Source organism: Morchella importuna (genome assembly GCF_003444635.1).
Source record: "Morchella importuna strain M04M26 chromosome Unknown Morimp01GS001, whole genome shotgun sequence".
In the NCBI taxonomy this organism is placed as follows: Eukaryota; Fungi; Ascomycota; class Pezizomycetes; order Pezizales; family Morchellaceae; genus Morchella; species Morchella importuna.
Window position 1 is genome coordinate 1,787,873 of NW_025763398.1, and position 20,460 is coordinate 1,808,332.

The window sequence follows — 20,460 nt, forward strand, 5'->3', positions numbered from 1 at the left end:
TGAGTGTGCACAGGACCACCACTGACCACCACCACAAGTTACAACCACACCGCTCCCACGACAATGCCCAGGCTGAAGCCGTGCCCGAAATATCATACAAGGAAGAAATAGCTACCGTATCCAGAACCAGAGACACAGATTTGGATGAGGCGAGTGGAACCTCCTATGCCAACGAGAACCATCTGACTGGATCTTAGCAGGTCTGCCGGTTGTACTTGGTACATGAAGTACCGACTGGCCGACAGCCAACCGCCAACAGGGCCAACAGGAGGAGGTTAAAATAACCTCAAAGACTGGATTGCAGCCGGGAATTTGTTAAGGAAAAAAAAAAAAAAAAAACGACTGTAGGTCTTGCCTTGGCCGCGCAGTTACCGCCAATTTTGGAGCAGTCGACTTCAGTCACATAACTAAGGCTATTCAATCTACACCGACGTGACTGAGCACAGATCCCACGGTTTTCCCTCAGCCAAAGACTTACGTGGGGAGAGTGGGTGGGGGGGAAACCTGAGCATGTTGAATGTTCGTCCTCTTGTTTCCCAAATGGGTTGTAGGTGTTACGCAAGAAGAGAATCCCGACAGATAATTGCCAAAAGGAATGGTGAGAATAAAATTAAAATTTGAGAAAAACGAATTCAACGTCTAGCGATTGGAAGCGGTTTGGCTGTAAGTGCTCCGCAACCGTGATGAGCTGTTCCTTTCTGCCGATCGTTATCCTCCATCGCTCCCGTAAAGAGGACCCAATCTGTTGGAAAAACGCTTTGCAAGGGACCCTTGATCGCTGCCCGTGTTGGGGTCAGTAAGCGGAAGGACGCCCTACCTTCACACCCACAGAGCGGTGACACCTTGAGCAGACTGTCACTTGCACTGCTCGCCGTCCCATAATTGGCCAGTTTACGATGGATGATGGATGATGGCTGCAGAGAGGTCACTCTAGCATTTTTGTTTCGTCTCGTCTTTCCTCGCTTGTGCTCTCGCTTAGTAGGGTGTGACCAGTCCCGCAGCGGGTTTTGTTGTTATTCCCAGAATCCCAGCCAGTCCAACTTCAGGGTACATAATGGCAGCCGCATCGAGCGGAGAGGGAGAAACATTTTCATGTACTAGCAGGAGCAGAGACCACACAAACGGAATGAAACGATGAATCGAGAGATACAGTCTGATGGAAATGGTTTGAGGAAACCTAGATCATGTAAACATTACTGGAGGAGGAGCCTGAAGCTCTTTGTTTGGCTCGCCAAGCGACGATGAAATATCCTGCATTTCAGTTAATCTCGGAGTCCTGCGTGAACCGTGCGTCGGTCACTGAGTGTGTGGGATTTGTCCGTCTCTCAGCCTCTTACGCAATAGCAGAGTTACACCCATGGCAGCTGCCCGCAACCTGTGTCCCCCCTCACTGTTGACTGCCAACTGCTGCTGCCAACCACCATCAACCCCATCACTTTTGTGCTTTGGTTGCTTTGGCTGTTACACAGTGATCACAAAGTGTTCCAACCACCACCCCAGAGACCTCAACTTACGTGTGATATTGACGCTACCCGCAACGGAAGGAGATCAACAGCAGCTACATAGATACAAATCACAGCCAGCACCAGCAGAAGCATCACCCATCACCCATCACCCATCACCATCGTCATCATCATGATGTCCGACCCCACAGCAGCCGTTGATCCTCATGACCCTTCGGTCGATGTCCCCAAAGGTCGCAAAGCCTTTATTCCGCTAGAGTATGCTCTCTCTTCTCTCCCGGCTGTCAAACTGACCGCTCATTAAAAAGCTACTGACTTTACCCGCTTTCCCCCGCAGATGTAACCCCGAGTTGATGACCACCCTTGTGCACAATCTGGGGTTAACTCCAACGCTTGCGTTTCACGACGTCTTCTCCATCTCGGAGCCCGAGCTCCTTGCATTCGTACCGAGACCAGCCCTTGCTCTACTTCTGGTTTTCCCTGTCTCCGAGAGCTACGAGAAGTTTCGGCGCGATGAGGATGAAAGCAGGCCCGAATACAACGGCAAAGGTGAGGGAGAGGACCCGGTTTGGTTCAAACAGACGATCCGAAATGCTTGCGGCATGATAGGCGTCTTACATGCAATCTCTAACGGTGCTGCCCGAGACATGATCGGTATGTTACTTCATATTTCATTTCATATCACTCCCGTCGGCCATAGGAGAGGTAATGATTAACACGTATCAAGAGGCCGACTCCCCCATCGGTAGACTGCTTGCCAAGGCACTCCCACTCCCCCCACTGGATCGTGCCAAGGTCCTCGAAGATTCTCGGGAACTCGAATCGGCCCATAAGTCCGCAGCTACCCAGGGATCATCTGTTGTCCCAGATGCAGAGGCCGATGTGGACCTGCACTATGTCTGCTTTGTCAAATCCAAGAGCAATCATCTCTATGAGCTTGACGGAAGAAGAAAAGGACCGCTGGACAGGGGCTTCTTGGGCGATGATGACGTCTTTAGTGAGAAGGCTCTCAAAGTCGTGCAAGACTTTATCGACAGAGAAAAAGAAAGCGGAAGGCTAGACTTCAGTCTTGTTACTCTAGCACCAAGCTTAGGTTAGGGGGGAGGATCTCCTATTTTAGATACCAACTGTTCAGTGGGGGAAAACCATCACGGCTTCTCAAGAAGTCCAAATGTCCGATACTCTGAAGTTTTTGCATTTGATAATGGTACCCCACGTATAACAATGCAATGCAATGATTCTGATACACGCACTGTCACGCAGTGGGTCGGGCCGTGAGTCTCGGCAGTCAGGAGAGGTGGGGGTCAGTGGGGGTTCATGCTCAGGAAATCATCAGTAATGAATGACACGTCCTTTACTGACACGGAAGGAAATAGCGAATCACCAGACTTCATCAGCCGAGAAAGTGGCAAATTCAAATGCCTAAATTTACGTTGAATGAAGACAGATGAAACTGTAATAAAGGAAATAAATCTGAGTGTGAAATTTCTAGTACCTACAGTTCCTGCCCTATCAGCCCGACAAGCCGGGATATTTCCGTCCCATGTACCGCACCATTGGTAAATAAGCGAGAATTCATGTAATCTTCCAGGACCGGCCCCCATTCAGCTCTTTTTACTTGAGGCTAATGTAGTAATTACACGCAAGTATCACAACTCAAAAAAAAAAAAGACATAATTATTTTTTTGCGGCCCTGCACAGTAGCGGGAGTGCTAGAGCAGAAGCATCGAGTATCTTATGAAAAAAGGAGTCACAGCGGGGCTATCTAGCTTCAATCAATCGTATCGTATCGTGTTGCATTATTGCCCTTTATCAGACAACGGCTCGGTGGTTCCTAATCGGCCTCCCTCGCCCACCAGATGCTCGATGTCCGTTCCTTGAGTTGCGCATTTAGTCCCCGAGCTTACCTACATGCTTACGAAGTCTTCCCTCTGACTAGGAGGTTGATCAAATCGTTCACCCATCGGTTCTGTTGTCTGAGATCCATGTGCGTAGCAGGTTAAGAGGGCAACAGAGCAGAGCAGCAGCGGGTTGGATGACAAGCACGTGCCCCATTGCTGTGTTAACAGCGCTCTGTTGCACTCTTAACCTGAGTCTCAGACAACAGTACCCGCTGGGCACATAACTGCATGAATGCTCTATCCAACTGTAAATGACAAAAAAGAAAGAATGCCTACATGTAATAGAGTAAAGGGTCGTCTACCAACTACATTTGATGAAACAAACGAAGAAAACCAGTGGGCGCCGGCACCGGCCTCGGAGAAAGCCCCGGGGGACCCCCCTCCCCTCTGCGTTCCTTCCTTCCCCCTAAATGCCTTCTCCCCATAGGATCTTTCCCCACGCTAGTACTTTGTCTGATCGTACCGCGAAAATGTATTCGCGATTGCCGCAGTAGGCGGGCGCGGGCGTGCGTCTGGGGTCCAGAATTTCCTGCACCGCCGTTGGCGGCGGTGGGGAGGGGGGGCAACAAGGGGGGCGAGAGGCGAAAACCGAAGGCCACATAAAGAGCAGCTCATCTCACATCTCTCTCAGGGGATGGAGATGCAGATGAGCTGATGGTGATGGTTGTGTGTGTGCTGTGCTGTTCCTCCACTACTTGCTGGCGCTGCCAAGGAAATGCTTGTTTTTGAGCCTCAACTTTATTTACCACTCTTCCTCCGCGGATTGGATTTTTGTTTGCTGGTGGGTAAATGGAAGAGAAATATGTTTCCCCCTCTCTTTTTCTCAACCTATATTATGGATGTTGAGCAGTGGTGGTGTAACTGGATCATGTTAAGGTACATGTATTCTTTTTTATTCTGCTGCATGAGGTTTACTCATATATCAAAGCCATGCCCATGGCCCCATTCCCAACTACTCACAAGCCTTTTTGACAGAAGTTTGGTCTCGGGGAGATATCATAAACAAAAAAAAGATTATTCCTAAATGTATATGGATATATTTATGCACTGCACGATCGAGTTGGATGAGACCTCCCGTCTAATTAATGTTCCCGAACGTTCATGACTTACCAAACTGGTGGTAGTGCTTTTTTTTAATTAGGCTGGGTGGATGAAATGGGTCCGAGTGATCTGTGGTGATGAATAACGGCGTAGTAATCACACCGCAGATCTGTTATTATCCGTCATTTCAGCTGGGAGAAGGAAATTATCAACCTCTCTCCTCAGCACAGCTTCAGGCTTCTTCCCCTGAGCTTCTGGGTGATCTCAGGCAATGATGAAAGGGATTTGCATTATTCCCCCTGCCTCTGGCCTGGTCTGCTTTAACATACTTGTTTTCTCTCGCTCTAAGAGATAAATTTCATCACCGTCACGACATTTCTTCCAAATACTTCAAAAGTACCGAGGACACCGATAAGACAAAGCACCGAAGTCAAGGCAGCAGTGCTCTTCTAGCAGAAACACGTCCATCCCTGTCCCTATCCTGTCTAGCACAAGAACGGGGGCGCACAAACCACCGATCCAAATAAAGAGCGCCACGGGGAAAATTATTTTAGCGTCAAGCAGCAACAAAACCACCACACAGACCCTTAGCTGGCTGCGACAGTACCGAAAATCTGGGGCGGGAACTACATAAGAGGACCTCCCGAACGTTGGTCGGTCAGTGTTTCGGGATTTCGGGAGTGTCCTATCACTTTTGCACGCTCACCCCTAAATCAGATGGAGAAGGATTAAGCTGGAGGTTAGGGGTGCGTTTGGGAGGGTCACGATGGAAGACTCAAGAGATGAGTAACTAGAGGGGCCAGCTAGCGGAGGGACCCGCTGCTGCAGTGTACTCGTAGCTTCATAGCGTTTCCGAACACGACCAATATTGCATGACATACAAAAAGATGGATTTGGCGCTTTTTTGCATGGTATGCAATAGCAGTCGTGTTCGGAAACGTCATGAAGCTACGAGTAGGTACATACCTAGCTGGCGCTCGCTGCTCACCTACCAAAATACCTTGTCTACTGGGGGATAAGGTTGCTTTGGTTGACAGCGGACGGGTGGGTATCGTAGGGATGAACACGCTAAACTAATTGTGTACTTGGATGGATGTGCTTCTGCCATCCGTTCATTTTCATTTTTGTGATTCGTGAACAACAGACAGGCAGCAGCTTTTCGCCCCTTACTTCCTACATGTCAACAAACACCAAACGTTGACGGGGCAAAATAATCAAACACCGTCCCACCCTTTTTGCTTCTGGGTTTGGAGAATGGGTTGATAGATCTTCAGATAGCTGCATAATATCGTGTCTCAACTGCAGATGACATCAACTGCTGCTCTTCCATAAATAACGCCCACAAGGCAATGGACAAAGTCTCACCGCTAGTTCAATGACGCCGCTTAAGTCACCACCCTAGGCGCTTGGTGGCGCTATAAAGTTGTAAACCGGCGTCTAATGGGGGGAGAGGGGGAGGTCCGACCTGACGGGTCACTTATATTCAGCACCAATCCCGTCTACCTGGACAGGTTATGTACCGGTGTAACTCATGCAATCGTGATCATTGATTGTTCCTCTAGAGAATTAACTGAGTTTGAAAGTCTCCCACGAGGTAGCCTACCTCACTTAGCAGGTAGCAGGATCTGGGAACGTATTACTTTTTCTGACCCTTTCCTCACCTGCAGAATCGAACTGTTGAGCGGCAGTAGTGTGGACCAGTACAGTGTCTTGTCTGTCCCCGAGCCTGAGGTTCAGTCCAGTTCAGATATGTAAGATAACGCCTCCCCCCGAAATCCGACCATTAGCAAAAAAACAAACCAAACCACCTGTGGGGGAGGAATGGGAGGAGGATGCGGGGGAGGAGGGGTGTGTGTGTGTATATTTTTTTTTTTCGGTACGGCGGTGCGGATGCGATAGCGCGGGTAGGTATGCCTTTTCCATTCATCCACGATTTATATCGATCGCAGAGGATCGGCTCAGATGCGCCTCACTCGCTCTCCCCTCTCTCTCTGGCGCTCTCTCTCTGGCGCTCTCTCTCTCTCCATACATGACGCTTTGTTTTTTGCCTCCACCACTTTACCCCCATTCTTGTATACAGGCTACTCTTTTTTTTCCAAGCCTTCATGCAGGCGCGGGGGTGTTCGGGGGATTGCAATCTCCATGGAGGGGTCGAGTTGGGAATTTTATGGGTCGTACAAACGCGGGGAGATCATTGGCCCTTACTTTAAAATCTCGCTAGATGCACATATGAGCGGGTAAGTAAATGTATAATTAAAGACGAGTGGATCAGTAAACACACAGTGAACATATATCACATACGGCTTAATTAAAGCTTAATGAAGCGAGATATATATCGGTATCGTGTGATCACGATCTGCTTTACTTTATGTAGGGCATAACACGAGCTAGGAGATTGAGTAGGTCGGTCGCCGTATGCTATGCTATGCTAGCTTGGGTTGGGATTCCTCTCTTTTGGTTGGGTTGGGGGGGGGGGATGCGGGGTTCGGGGGGGATCTACACTACTCTACACGCTTACCAGCGTAAGAACCAGTTGCTCAGGGCAAGGATAATTTGTATGGAGTGGCGTCGTTCTCTCATACAAATAATCCCTGTTTCCGTTACTTGCATCTCCTGGTTCTTTTGAGGGTAAGCTGTACACATTGTGCGAGTTGGGAGTGCCGCGCGCGAATCGCCTGGAGAGGGATGATGCGAGGGTGGGGTTTAAGCTTTATCGATACATGTATTTATCGATATAGCAATAATAACGTTTCGGCGTTAGTTGGGTGGTACGAGAATGCAAGTACTCTGGAGTATGAGTGTGTAGAGTAGACTACATGTATCTAGGTAGAGTAAAGCGCAAAACACAAGCTGCATACTTGTGTAGACCTGCCCTCGTTATCGTGACTCGTCCCTATCTGTAAGCACTATATATGCTGTCTATTACTGAACAATGACGAGATTCATAAACGCGAGTACATACGTATCTATCGCCTAATGCATTCAAACACCCGTATACGAACCGTAAACCACATGTGCTTTTGAGACATAATCATCATTCTACATTTCATTATCTGAGGCAGAGGTCGTGGTATAGTAAAGCATAACTAAAGGAGTAGAAAGAAATGCCATGTAAAAAAAACTAGCTGAGTAGTAGAATCGAAGAAAAGGAAAATCCAACCCATCGAAGATTTGGCTACTTCAGAATAAGACAAAAGAAATAGAAAAACAAAGATAACTCCCCCTCCCATGAAACTATAAAAGAAAGAATTAAAAACGAGCAATTCAGTCCAGCCCAATCTACATGTAGTATCTACAACGAAATTTAGCTCCAACGCCAGCTGCAGCGAAATAGATACTTAAATGAGCAACTATGTAAGGAAAGAAAAACGTAAATACCAAATGAAGTTCTTGATGACCCGCAATTTTCCGTCGCCAGATTACTCCTTTTTGGGTTTGTTTGATCTCGGCTTGGGCTTCTTCTTCACTCTCCCAACACCCTTCTCTGGAGTGTTGCCTGGGACCTTCCTTTTTTTGCCCTTCGAGCTCGGCGTCATCGGGACACCGCCGGCATGGCCGCCTAGTATAACCGCACCCATTATATCGTGAACGCCATTACTACCACCTTCATGATCGCTCTCCGCCCCGGGGGTTATCCTATCACCGGCGGCATCAATATCATCTAGATCTTCTCCCTCCGCCGCGAGTTTAAACTCGTTATCCACACTCAAAGTCTCCACAAATTCCCTGCATTGTCTCATCCTCCCTTCATCTGTCTCAAGATTTCGCGTTGTATCTCTAATGGATTGCCAGACTCCTGTAGCCGAAAAATTCGTGTTGCGACTTGGTGCCTTATTCATGTCTTTTGCGTTAACTTTGTTCGCTTTGTAGTCGCGGCTTTTGTTATCGTTTAGTGCATAGAGTTTCCGGAGGTACGTTCGAGCTTCCCAAAGCATTGAAAGAATCCCCGCAGCCGCAGAAAGAGTCTTCAGTTTTTCTGGGTCGACTGTCATTGCACTCTTCTCGTTTTCTGGAACGTCGATCTTGATGAAAAAGATATCTGTCTCTATTGAATGCGCAACCGTCATTCCTGTACCAGCAACAACTCGTTCCATAGTTGTCACGACTTGGTAAAGTTCATCTAGAGTTCCGTATTCAAAGAACGCCAAGTTCTCAATAACAAATTTTGAGTATTCGAGATGATTTGGTAGTTCCAGCTTTGTAGGTTCGAAATCGACGCTCATGGTCATGTTCCCCAAAAGCTTCTTTCGAACCTTACGACTTGTCTTAACAATCTCGTAGAGCGGTCTCATTTTCGACATGAATGGGTTCGCTGTAGCACCGGACCCATCTCCAATAACGTTACGTTGGTAAAGAAAGCAGGATTTCACACCATCCATGTAGCCTCTTTCGACAATAGTCTCGTGCTTCGAGTGTAGCGTTCGGTGTTCCCTAAATGAAATAGCTTGAATTGTAGGATTCGTCGAAGTTTCTAACGCAACCAGTGCAGGCACACACTGTAATCACCAGTTAGCACTCGGTCTATCAAGCTGGATGTTTTGAAGACAAACCTCCTTAGGATGTACCAATCCCTGCCTCAAAATACTCCCAATCACCTCTGTTGCTGTGAGTGCATACACATCCTGACTAGCCATTGAGATTTGGATGATATTCTTGAGGTATTTTTGCGCTAAACTGGTGCTTACGCCATCATTCTGGTTTGCATTAGCTAGCTGGTCTAACCTCCCGTTTTCTTCGTTGTTGCCGCCAATGGCATCCTTTTCTTTGCCCGAAGCCTCCACGGCCCCGAATTCACTTCGTTTCTCCTCAGTTTGGAGGAAACCCTTGATTCCTAAAAGAACAAGGTTCATGAGATCCTTATCACCAACGTCAAAAACCTGATCAAATGCCTTCAGAATCTGCGGCTTTAGGAAGTGGACTGCATGAGTTTGGCAGACGTGGCATAAGCTTTCCAGCGCAGCTTTTCTGACAGAAGAATTCATCGATGGTTCACAGAAAGGTATGATAGTATCTGTAATCAAGCCCGAGACCGACGGGCCCTTCCACTGCGGAAAAGCATCCTTAAACATCTTCGTCTCATTCTCGAAGTTGCAGTTCTTCCCAAACAAACCAAGAATATGAAGTGTCCGGACCAATCGGCTCGCTTCTGCTTTTGATTCAATCGACTTTCCTTTCGACTTGAGTATATTTGTTAAACAGGAAATTGTCACTCGAATCAACCGCTCTGGGTTCTTCAACACCCCGTTGATAGTCCAAAGACAGGAAATTACTTCTTTCAATTCCTAAAATGCTATCTGTCAATGGTATTTTTCAAAAGTAATACGTAGATTTTGACCTACTGGTGAAGGCAATCGTGACAGGTTCTTCAGCAAGCTCTGTTGAACAGTTGCTAAAAATCCCACATGTAGGTTTGATAGGACCGGTAAAGCACATCGAAATATAACGATGACAGACCGGAAGACATGGAGATCGTCCTGTGCCGTTAAGTTCTCAATATAAGGCTGTAACATTATGAGCTGTTCGGGAGTGAACAATTTTGGGTTTGCCCGAGCAAATACTGTCAAAGTTTGTAGCGTACTTTGTCTCTCGGCCTGTATTTATTTATACATCAGTAAAAATCCCCGATCAAGAAAGAAAATTAAGTAACCCACCTTATCAGAGTCGCCTTGCCGGTCAAGAAGATCATCACACATTGATCCGACCATTGTCTTACAAACCCTAAAGTTCATAGTACAGTTTTTCGTTTCTGAATGCAACAGAGACTTGATAACATCATGTAAAACTGTCAACATGACCTCCTTCTGCACCACCTTAACAATGACTGAAACCCTTTCATTGACGATTAGTTTCATCTGTGGACTAATTTCTGATTGAACTTGCTGCGCAGTTTCCGTTTCCTCCTCTCCAATGTGGCCATAGAAGGGCGTTATCCAAATCTCCTCAAAGGTCTTCCTTGCCAATTCCTACACATAAAATAAGCGCATATTCTTAATAGTGACGATGTGACATACCGAAACACTAGTATCATTATCCTTAATTCTCTGCACTAATGCCTCTGCAATGGCAACCTTGACAACCTCTTTCTTACTTCTTAAGTATATATCTTTGAGAATTTTCATCGCCCTCTTTCTCACGCCGACTCCAGCATCGGATGCACGTTCAAGTATACTTTTATAGACTTGATCTTCAAGATCTGGCTGCAGCTGAATACACTTCCCGATGAGGTCGACGGCTGAGTCTCTGACCAAGGGGGACGGGTCCTTTAACCTTTTGATAATAAATGGAACGACTTGTGGCCGCTTCAAAATCCCAGGGTCCTTCTGTAAAAGTTGTAAAATAGCCTTTAAGCCCTTACTCCTAGTCGTGGCCTGATTATCGTCGACTGATCGAAGCAACCGATTGAGGATATGTTCAAAGCTCATGCAGAAAGGCATATGCAAGACCGTTAGCACATATGCCTGCCTGATGGCCGTTTGAGATATCTTCTCCACATCACTAATAACGGATATCAGCTTTGTTCCTTCAAAGGAAGAGGATTGATTTACAAGTCATCATCGATCCAGCTCTTGTCCAACGTGATCCTTTTCAGATTTCCCGCCACCCTCACAAGCTCATCCCGCATTCCGTCATCATCCTCATCTTCATCCACTACATCTCCAACCTTCTCAAAAAGGTTACAGATTCGTGCGCTCCAGGCAGTTAAATAATAACCACAAGCGCTCTGCAAGCTACCATCGGATGACATCATCTGTAACAGGTGTTCAAGTGCGTATCTGAATGGGCCCTCCCAGTCAATCAGTTCTTCTTCAATAGCAGTCGGTACATTGCCACCATTTGTACCGCCAATACTGCTCTCTAGGCACTTTTCAGTTAATACAACGATGTGACCATCTGCAGAGTCACCCAGGCTTTCTCTATTGCGGTGACTCTCCCGGAGGTGAACGACGACATCGCAGATCGCGCTGCCCATAAGGCCTAGTAGGTCCAAGGCCATAGACTTGGCGGGTGCAGTTTGCTTATCCCCATCGACAATGGTACACATGCTTCCCAGAATGGACCGCAGTAGCAACTCTGCGCCTGGCCATTCCGGCGAGCCTAGAACAGCGATGAAATCTTCTGTAAAAATATCCATTAGAACTCTATAAGGCTGATCCCCTGTCTTGGTCGACTTCATCGCCCGCTGTACCAAGAAGTTAACGACATATGCTGCATTCTTCTGCGCAGAATCAAGCAATGGATTCGACATCATGTGTAGCCTGTCAACTGCGTTCATTCGATCTATTCCTTCAATTCCTTCTCCAGATTCTTGGATTTCCTCTTCATCTTTCTCTAGTATTACCTCGCCATCCTCATCTGTGACTAAGCCTTGTTTTCGTTTACGTCCTTGATAGGTCCCACTGGTCTGTACAAGGCGCATAATCAGCGCACTTACCAGTTGGATATTCTTTCCTTCAACGAGTTTGAATTGGCGTGCGCTCTGCCGGTTAACAGGGAGCTTTTCGAGACTTGTAAGGATCTCATCAAAGATGAAAGTCCTCTGATCTGGATACCTTGCGAATATTTTTGCCAGTACGTCCATTGCTGCAACCCGGAACCTTTCAACCTTTTGAACACCAAACACTGAATCTTTCTCGTTTGATGCATTCTCAATAAAGATAACCGAGACTGCGATAAATTCCATTGTCGTGATAGTTCCTTCCGTTACCTCCTCCATCGCAAGCAGTTTCGATAGTAGTGCGAATACACTCGTAATCTCGTGTAATAGTCCTCCAAGGATTTTCTTGTGGGCCGCCGCTACTTTGAAAATTGCCAGCTTCTCGCCTGTTGAACGCATCTCAATCATGGGATTGACAGTTGTCTCAATGAGGTTTTTGAGCACTGATAAAACTCCGGCTAATAGATCCTCGGAATATATCTGCTTTTCTTCTCTTCCACCTACCATGATGCGTAGCACTGTTTTAGCAGTTTTGAGGCCATTATCAATAATATTTACCCTTTCTAGCCATTCTTGGGTGGCTAGTTCGCTTTCCTCCTCCTTCACCATGACATCTGTGTTCTCTGCCAGTTTCAAAGAGCTTTCGCAGATCTTCTGTAGCCTCGTCAAATCATCCACGGGAATTTCCCCAAATCGTGCAAAAGAAATGACCCTCTGTATGGCATTTTCGAGCTTGGTTTGTACTGCCGTCGATAAACATGGCGACTCACCACCCAATGTACTCGTCATCCACATTTTCGAGTTCTTATCCCCCACACGGTCTGAGGTGTCGGGAGAAAGATTGTCTTCAGCCTCGAAGATAGAATTCATAAAACTCTGAAGCCCCTTCAATAAACTCTCCGCCTTTGCTCTCTGGTCCACACCAGAAGCCAACCGTTCTTCATCTTCGGCGTCGGAATGAGAACGTTTGCGTTTTCTTGACTTTGATGTACTGGTTGTCCCTACAGGCTTTGGTTTGCGGACTTTCCTCTCGATTTCGGTATGTTTCACGTACTGTGAGCGGTCGAATGATGGTGGTGGTGGGGGTATTTTCACAAACTCGGCTCTTTGAGTTGTTACAGGCGCTGTAGGAGATTGAATATAATCACCGTTGACGAGCTCGGGAGGTTCACTCTTCTGGATAGGTCGTTCTTTTTTCGGTAGTTGTATGTGATTTGGGGTCTGGACTTGCTGGTGATAGTTTTGAGCAGGAATAGACTGCTTTTGGTGAAAGTTCTGCTGTATAGGGCTGGGTTTATGGAACCCGTTGGATGGTACCGCAGTGGATGTACTACTAGGGGTTTGAGGTGTCGCCGCAGGAAGCCGGTTCTTATTCTTATAACTGTGTGGCGTTTGAAAATTCTGTGTCGGCGGGGTATAATTATTTTGGGGATAATTTGGATCATAATTCGGGGTATAGTTCGGTGCATGATTTTGGTCATGACTCGGCGGTTGTGTCTGAGTTTGTTGTGCCGGTTTCGGACCACCTATTGAGGATATTGGATCTAGCAGTTTGCCACCAAGTATTAGACAATTTTATGGCAGTGAAGAAGAAATCATGGACTTTTTTGGATTTCGATTCTTTCTAGAATGGAAATGATCCCCATGTTGGGAATGCCTACATCTGAAAGTGACATTGCTCTTATTCAACACCATTTCCCCGAACTTCCCAATCTTTCCATGTTTGAGAATACCCCCCTGCGCTCCCACCGATACTCTCGAAGACCATTCGTTCGCTCCCTTTCCGAGTGACTTGAAACGACTATAGCCCCACACAACATCATCAGTAGCCCACCTATCAACTCAATTGCATCTATAGAAAAACTCACAATTCAGTCCCACCGCTAGATGTGGAAATATGAGAGCTTATATCCGACAAGTACTTCCGTACCACTTTTGATCCCGGATCATGACCTGCTTCCCTGTCAAGGTTGTCCAAGGTTTGGCAAATATGGCGGCGTTCTGGTTCGGATTGATAAATCGAGGATACTCCGGTGGATGTTAGTGCCGGCAGGGTTATTATTTCTTTTGTGATATTGACGTTAGTTTTTATTTTTCCTATTTTTCTTGTTTTCCCTTCCCCGAGGGCTGCAAGAGGGAAAATATGGATGAATTACCAGCGGACAAAGGAACGACTGATGAGAGAGGTGTGTACTGAAGGGCATCATCGACATCGATGGGGGGTAGCTGAGATCTGCCCTGTGCGGGAGGGAGATAGAAGTCGGGTGGTAGGCCGTTCATTGGGGTCCGTAATTCGTGAATTAAGGCCCGTCTCGAAAGTGCGGATCTATAGATATGTTTCGTGTAGTTTGACCTCACAAACGAGAACCGGGGTGGGGTAGACAAGCACTGGAAGGTTTGTAGGTTTGAAGAGGTTTGTTTATCGATAAATCAGAACCTGAATATGTATTCTCATCCCTAGCTACTCGTACTGGTTCCTTCGGCGGCCGTGAGTTCGGATTGTCATAAACGCGGCCGTGACGACTCACTCAATGTTCGTCGAGAGGAGGCAGAAATGGCGGGCAAGGTGGGGTGATCGAGGACGCGTAGAGGAGCCTTAAGTCACGTTCCCCGTAGAGGACGTGTTGACGCGAAGAAAAATCGGGAGGATATGGGGTTCTGTCTAGGCTGAGGAAGTCGCGATTCCTCTAGGAAGACGTGCAAACTTCCCGGGAGTGTAGCCGCATGCAAAGTGGCGCATAACCAAGCGCGGGTCTAACGGGGGTGGAATGTTACACAGGCCAACTGGACCACAGCAAGGTACACACTAGACCACACATATCCATGCACAGGCGGAGAGCTACAACAACGAGTGACTCTTCGAAGAGGTGCTTTAGGCTATGCAAACCTCGGGTCGTAGTGTCTTACAATTCAGAAACAATTTGTGTTCTATCTCATGGTCTCTTCGCCGAAGTCATCTGGCTGATTGTTTATGGTGCGGAAGGTACATCATGCATGGGATTGTAACTACATACAGTACGTATAAGTTTATATCTCACGAGCAGGATGCAAACACATGTATGTATCTTGTGTATTGAGATTTAAAGGTTCTGTAGTCTTTTTTGAACGTGTCCTTAATTCTTACCTGCGATATGCTATTTTTATGTGTGTAGCCGATCATTCACTAGCGGTCAGCTACATAGATGTATTTCAATCAATAACATACTGCATTTATTGAACACACATACACGCAGACATATATATACATGTAGTGGGATTTCATCCCAAAATCACACACAATACATGTAGGAAAACAAGATTAGTCAAAAAAAAAAAAGATATGGTTTACATGTAGTAAGTACATGTCAGCGCCGTATATCAAGACATCCAAGCTGCAAGTTACGCCTTAGTGATCCGATCGATTTGATGTACTTGTTTTCCTTAAAAAGATGAGAGTAGATCAATGCCTATGTAGCTTATGCATACAGGCATTCCACAATACAAATACTGGTATTTGATCTTTTCTATCTATATTGTCATTAAAGTCTTATCATGTTAAATGTAGGAGTTTGGCTTCTCGGTGTGATAAGGGTATTCTCGGCAGCATTGGCTCCAGCACATTCGATGATCAACGGTCGAGTTTGGCACCACAAAAGCCCTCACTCTGCACCCGTAGGGCTTATCCTGTTACCGCCTCCCAGGGTAATCCCTCTCCTCACCCCCACAGCTTGTATTCACCACAACCAACCCAACACTCATGATCGCTATCGTCAAAGTACTATCCCAGCCATTATTCCAACCATTTAAAATGATCAACGTAACCTAGGGTGTCTCTCTTATCCAACACTATTCTAGTCCAGCTAGATCCAATCATAGGACTCCAAATTAGTCTTCTATCCCGCAGGAGAATACCGCAGGCCAAACCCCATGGGCTAAGGTATGTTCCCGCCCACAGAGTTAAAGATTTTAGCCCTTTCAGAAGAGCGCCGCCCATAGGAGTTTCTTGTTCCGGGAAATGGGAACTAAGGAGATTGATTATACCTGGCCTGATCTCACCCCCAGATATTTCACTCAGGAAAACCTTTATTCTTTTAAGATTGCCTTGATGCGCTTATTCTACAAACCGACTTGAATTTACTATCGTCAAGACTCCCCTGAACCAGCTGGAGGGTCATAATATGGTCTCATAAAGGTCTATTGGAGGCCTCATTAGAAGGATATGCTCTGCGGGGTCGGTCTCCATCGCCCTTTCCCCAAGAAAATTTCAAGCCATCGGGCAGGGGTTATATTCGACAGTCGCCCGTACGAAGGTCATGTACTTTGTTGATAGTAAAAGCGAACCGGCCTCTCAAGGGCTAAACTGACAGGTTTTGCTACACGAGGGTTTAAATACACTCACGATAGTGGGGTTAGTTGCCACCTAGGATTGGTTAGCTGGTAATGGTGTCGTTAGAGCAACCAATGAGACTAGGTCTTGGCATATACTTTATATTTTTGCCAAGACACATTCGGAGACACTAATACCTTGCACCTGCTGGATCGTCAGCTTGGGAATTAGTAAAAGAGTTGCCGATCTACAGCATGGATGATGATCAAACCGAATGAAAGTATTATTTGTAGCTTTCAGCTGGCGGACCAGAGATCCGAACAATATCTAACGGCACCTCTTAACGCCCTGGAAATTATACTGATAAAGAGAAAGCTTGCGTGATCGCTAACTGGCAGTCACATAAAAGCTCTCGGGCTGCAATGGATAATTTGGAACAACCTTTACCAACATGAACGTAAATACAGCACAAGAACGCTGACTGCAGCTTTATTCCCTTTTGGATAAAAATACAGATGATCGCAAAGAGAGAAGATAACAAATGCAACGAAACGACAAATGTTTGAGTATGCGAATTTCTCACCCATTCCCAGTGAATCAGCGGTGTTCTCCCTTCGAAGAGATGGCCCATACTCGGGTGACTCCACGGAGACGATGAGTCCAGCGTGAGCCCCAGAAAAACGAGATGATGGTGGTGTTGGGGCGTGGTGTAAAAACGAGAAGGAATCGGTACTTTGTACCCTTTGCAGCACAAGCTGCAAGAGAATCATTTTATCCCCGGGTAATTAAGCTCAGTGTGAAGGAAACTTCAACGAGTTTCCCTACGAGGTTCAAAGAATGCTCGCTGATATCTCTTGGATTATCTTGAACGAACGATACGTCAATATTTATATATAATGCTAAGGAAGGGGAGATATTAACTTATTATCTAGTTAAAGACAAAGAGAACTAGAGGTTTCATATATCCTCTTGAGGCAACTCTCTTTTATAAGCGCCCACGAGCTGGAAACTATCGACAGTTAGTGGAGAAGGCCTTCTAGTGGTTAGGCGCCAAGGACACAGAAGCAAAGGATATTCGCGAGATATAGTAAAGAAGGAGAATTGTGAAGGATCTTGTTTTGGCGAATCCCACAGAACCGAATCGGCTCTTGTTCCCTGTTGCCGGCCACACAATGTGATGAGCGGAAAATTATGGTCGAAGACCACGATTTAGCGAGCTACAAGGTTGAACTGGTGGTCGATGGAAGCTGCAAACCAGAAAGCACCCAATATTGCGGTTTCTTGATTTTGCTGGAGCATAACCCGACTAGCTGCTGAGCTCGCAAGGTGGGGGCCTAGGAATGTTAACCCTAGTGGACCGCCGAGCCTCCATACATGAGACTCTAGGCCCCCGATCTTTGAGGAGTTTTAGCAGTTTCAAGGAAGAGACCAACTCCCAGAATAATATAAAATTCTGACTCCAAGTAGTTAGCTACATACTCTAAATAAAAAAATGGGCACGCCAAGTTGCTTAATTCGGGAGAGATGCATACCTGCAGCTTAACGTAGAGTTGCCAGACAGCTCTGGGCTTACTAAAGCTCCTCTAGTCTTTTGAGGGTGTTGTTGCCTGTTGATATATCAGCACAAGACTATACAAGATATTTGAGGAGAGATCTCACTAATAAAGTTTTGATTTTCCTCCATGGCACAAAAAAATCCCAAGGCAGGGGCCTCCATTCACCCTGAGGAATTGTTAGGTGTAATCAAGCAGCCCGCAAGAGGCCAGGGAGAATTTATCTCCTTTCTCGTCGGGTGCAGCAGCCTCTGAAGCCCGGTTAGTAAAAATACAGTGCAATCAAACTTTTGTTTACACCACATACCATGAAGCTTTTGGCCACGCCAACCTATAAAGATCAAGAGAGTAATCGTCTCTTGTCCAATACCTCACCACCGGTCGTCGTTCTCTCAAGGGCGGGAGGGTAAATTTCAAGTATTGCAGAGGCAATAGGAGAAAGGAAAGGAATATCAAGAATTCTATCCTAGGCCTCTTGATCATCGAAGTTTGTATTGTAAAAGCTGCCCGAGGGTTAGCAAAGTCAGCTGGTCCAGTTGAATGAATTTTCATCAAAATCAAATTACTCGCTTCATTGATCGATTGCTGCTGTAAACGGACTGGGCTATCATACCTTGAAGTCTCGGTCACCCCAACATACCAAAAATCAAGTGAGTAATCGTCTTCTGTCGGGCAGACAGACTTTCCTCTATAGAAAAATAGACCATACCTCATTTTCAGGTACTGTCAAGAAAACGAAAGATGAAGAAGTTAAGAGGAAAGAAGGGGAGTACGTGGATACATTATACATATAGTGCTTTGAATAAGGGTATGTGCACCCTGTCAGACGGCGGTACTGGGTTCACTTATCATATGGGATAATTATTTAAGCTTTCTAAATGCTACGTAAGATTTTGATCGACTTGTATATCCGTCATGAACGGGCTCGGATAACCACAAAAACTAAGATTCTCAACCGTTTAGTTATATGTATGCGAGCTTCGATAGAGGCTCAACAAGTACAATAGAGACCACAGGAATGAACAGGACAAGGAATTGCGCCTAACTAGATTTGTACCTCTTATCCCCTCGCGCGTCTACAAGGCTTAATCAAACTTATTTGGTAAGGGTATAAAGAAAGCCTAGCTGTGATGAGAGAGACTCGAAGATAAAAAAGTTTCTTATGTTAATATTTCATGACCTAGCGCTATTCAGTCAAGAGTTTTAATACCTCACTGTTATTTCCATTTAAATAGATGGGTTTTGGTTAGGCCTCTGAGCTACATAGCCGTCAGGTTTAAAAGCGCTGAAACATCGTGGGGGAGAAAAGCTACTACCGATTAGGACTAGCGTTATATCTACTCGAGTGAGAATCTATGAAGCGATCAACTCTCGGGTCATACAGGCAAGTCCAGTCGCCAGGCTGGAGAATGTGTCCTTCACTTCTGCCACAGGAAAATGGATTGATATTGTAAGTATCGCCGTTGGAATTTAGTCGAAGGGAATTATTTCGTGGAAGTACTAAGTTGTGTTGAGACTTGCTATTATTCTGATGGCACCATGCTGGGGGTAATCCGAGTTCAAGCCTATTTTTTGCATTTCTATACAAGCAGATGTCTAGCTGTGTGGGTCATGCTGTACGTCGTGGTAGATTGTCATGGCAGGGTTAAGTTTCCCTAAGTAGCTTCTCTTACCCTCGGCCTCCCTCTTCCCCATGGTCAGGGCCGGATGAGGGTTGGGCTGGTTTGGTGAAACTTTTTCTTATAAACTTGTCTCCATATACCACAAAGCCGCGGTCTTGGCGCTTAGGCACTCACCCGCCCTGCTCGACCTACTCGACCCAAGCATTACATGTAGTCTACAGCCCTCAGATCCAAAACCCAAAACACAATCCTTCGTTTGTATCCGGTTTTTACAGAGTGATGGAACTGAGAGCTGTGCTATGTGCTATCATACTAGAAAATAATGAGGAAATAGGCGGAGAGCCCGGGGGGGGTTCGGAGGGTTTAAAGTTGGCCAATAAAAAAACATGAGAGGGCCGTTGATCTCTATTTAGTACTAGGCATGATTATGATGCCCTCAAGTTGGTGACAGCCAAAACCTAGCAGGTGGAGGGGTATCGAAGGCGGGTTTGCGTCACGTGCCGGCCAGATTACATGCATGTCCTCCGAATATAGGGCTTGGCATCAAAGATCTAATCTAATCTTGTTTTTTGTATAGGACTACATGTAGGTTTTGGGTGAGACCATAATATTATGCGCGGAACTAATTCCTGACTTGTCTTTTCTACTGCTGTAGATTGACTTGCTAGAAAGATTGCACGTTTGTTTGGATTATAGCGGCTATTGGCTCTACAGTTCAGGAGGGGTCTCCGCAAGGGTTCGATTTAAGCGAGTGATTTCCCGTGATCGAGTGTTATCCCTCATATAAAAGGGCACTCAATATTGCATAACATTTCAATTCTTTTTCGTTGCCAAACTAGTTCCCCGTAATTCCATACCAACATTACAGAGGTAGAGGCCGTGCCATAAATGTAAGAGGCGGGCACAAAGCAGAGAAGTACCGTCCCCGAGTAATAAGCAGATAAAGCACAAAATCCGACCAAACACAAAAAGAAAAAAGGAAAAACAAGGGTGTTAATTTCAACTCTGAAGAGAAGGTGCCTGCATTAAAAAGTAACAAAAGTAAATAATGCAAAGTAACTATGAAAGCCCTTAAGAAACTAAAATAGCGAGGAACGAGAACAGTGAGAAAGGAGTACCAGTAAGTATAAGACAAGTCA

The 20,460-nt window shown here is 46.1% G+C and overlaps 2 protein-coding genes across 2 annotated transcripts; one reads left to right on the top strand and one right to left on the bottom strand.

Moving 5' to 3' along the window:
• Positions 1–1,635: 1,635 nt before the first annotated feature.
• On the top strand, positions 1,636–2,561 carry LAJ45_00436 (uncharacterized protein; the record flags this gene model as incomplete). Its single annotated transcript, XM_046110037.1, has 4 exons — positions 1,636–1,721; positions 1,801–2,012; positions 2,073–2,117; positions 2,191–2,561. 4 exons carry the CDS (start codon positions 1,636–1,638, stop codon positions 2,559–2,561), a joined length of 714 nt encoding a protein of 237 aa, XP_045976730.1.
• A 5,263-nt stretch (positions 2,562–7,824) lies between these two features.
• On the bottom strand, positions 7,825–14,120 carry LAJ45_00437 (uncharacterized protein; the record flags this gene model as incomplete). The annotated part of the gene is made up of 9 exons (XM_046110038.1): positions 7,825–8,901; positions 8,956–9,687; positions 9,745–9,996; positions 10,057–10,368; positions 10,417–10,900; positions 10,951–13,384; positions 13,502–13,641; positions 13,709–13,904; positions 13,997–14,120. The coding sequence occupies 9 exons, from the start codon at positions 14,118–14,120 to the stop codon at positions 7,825–7,827; spliced, it is 5,751 nt and encodes a 1,916-aa protein (XP_045976731.1).
• Between the last annotated feature and the right edge of the window lie 6,340 nt (positions 14,121–20,460).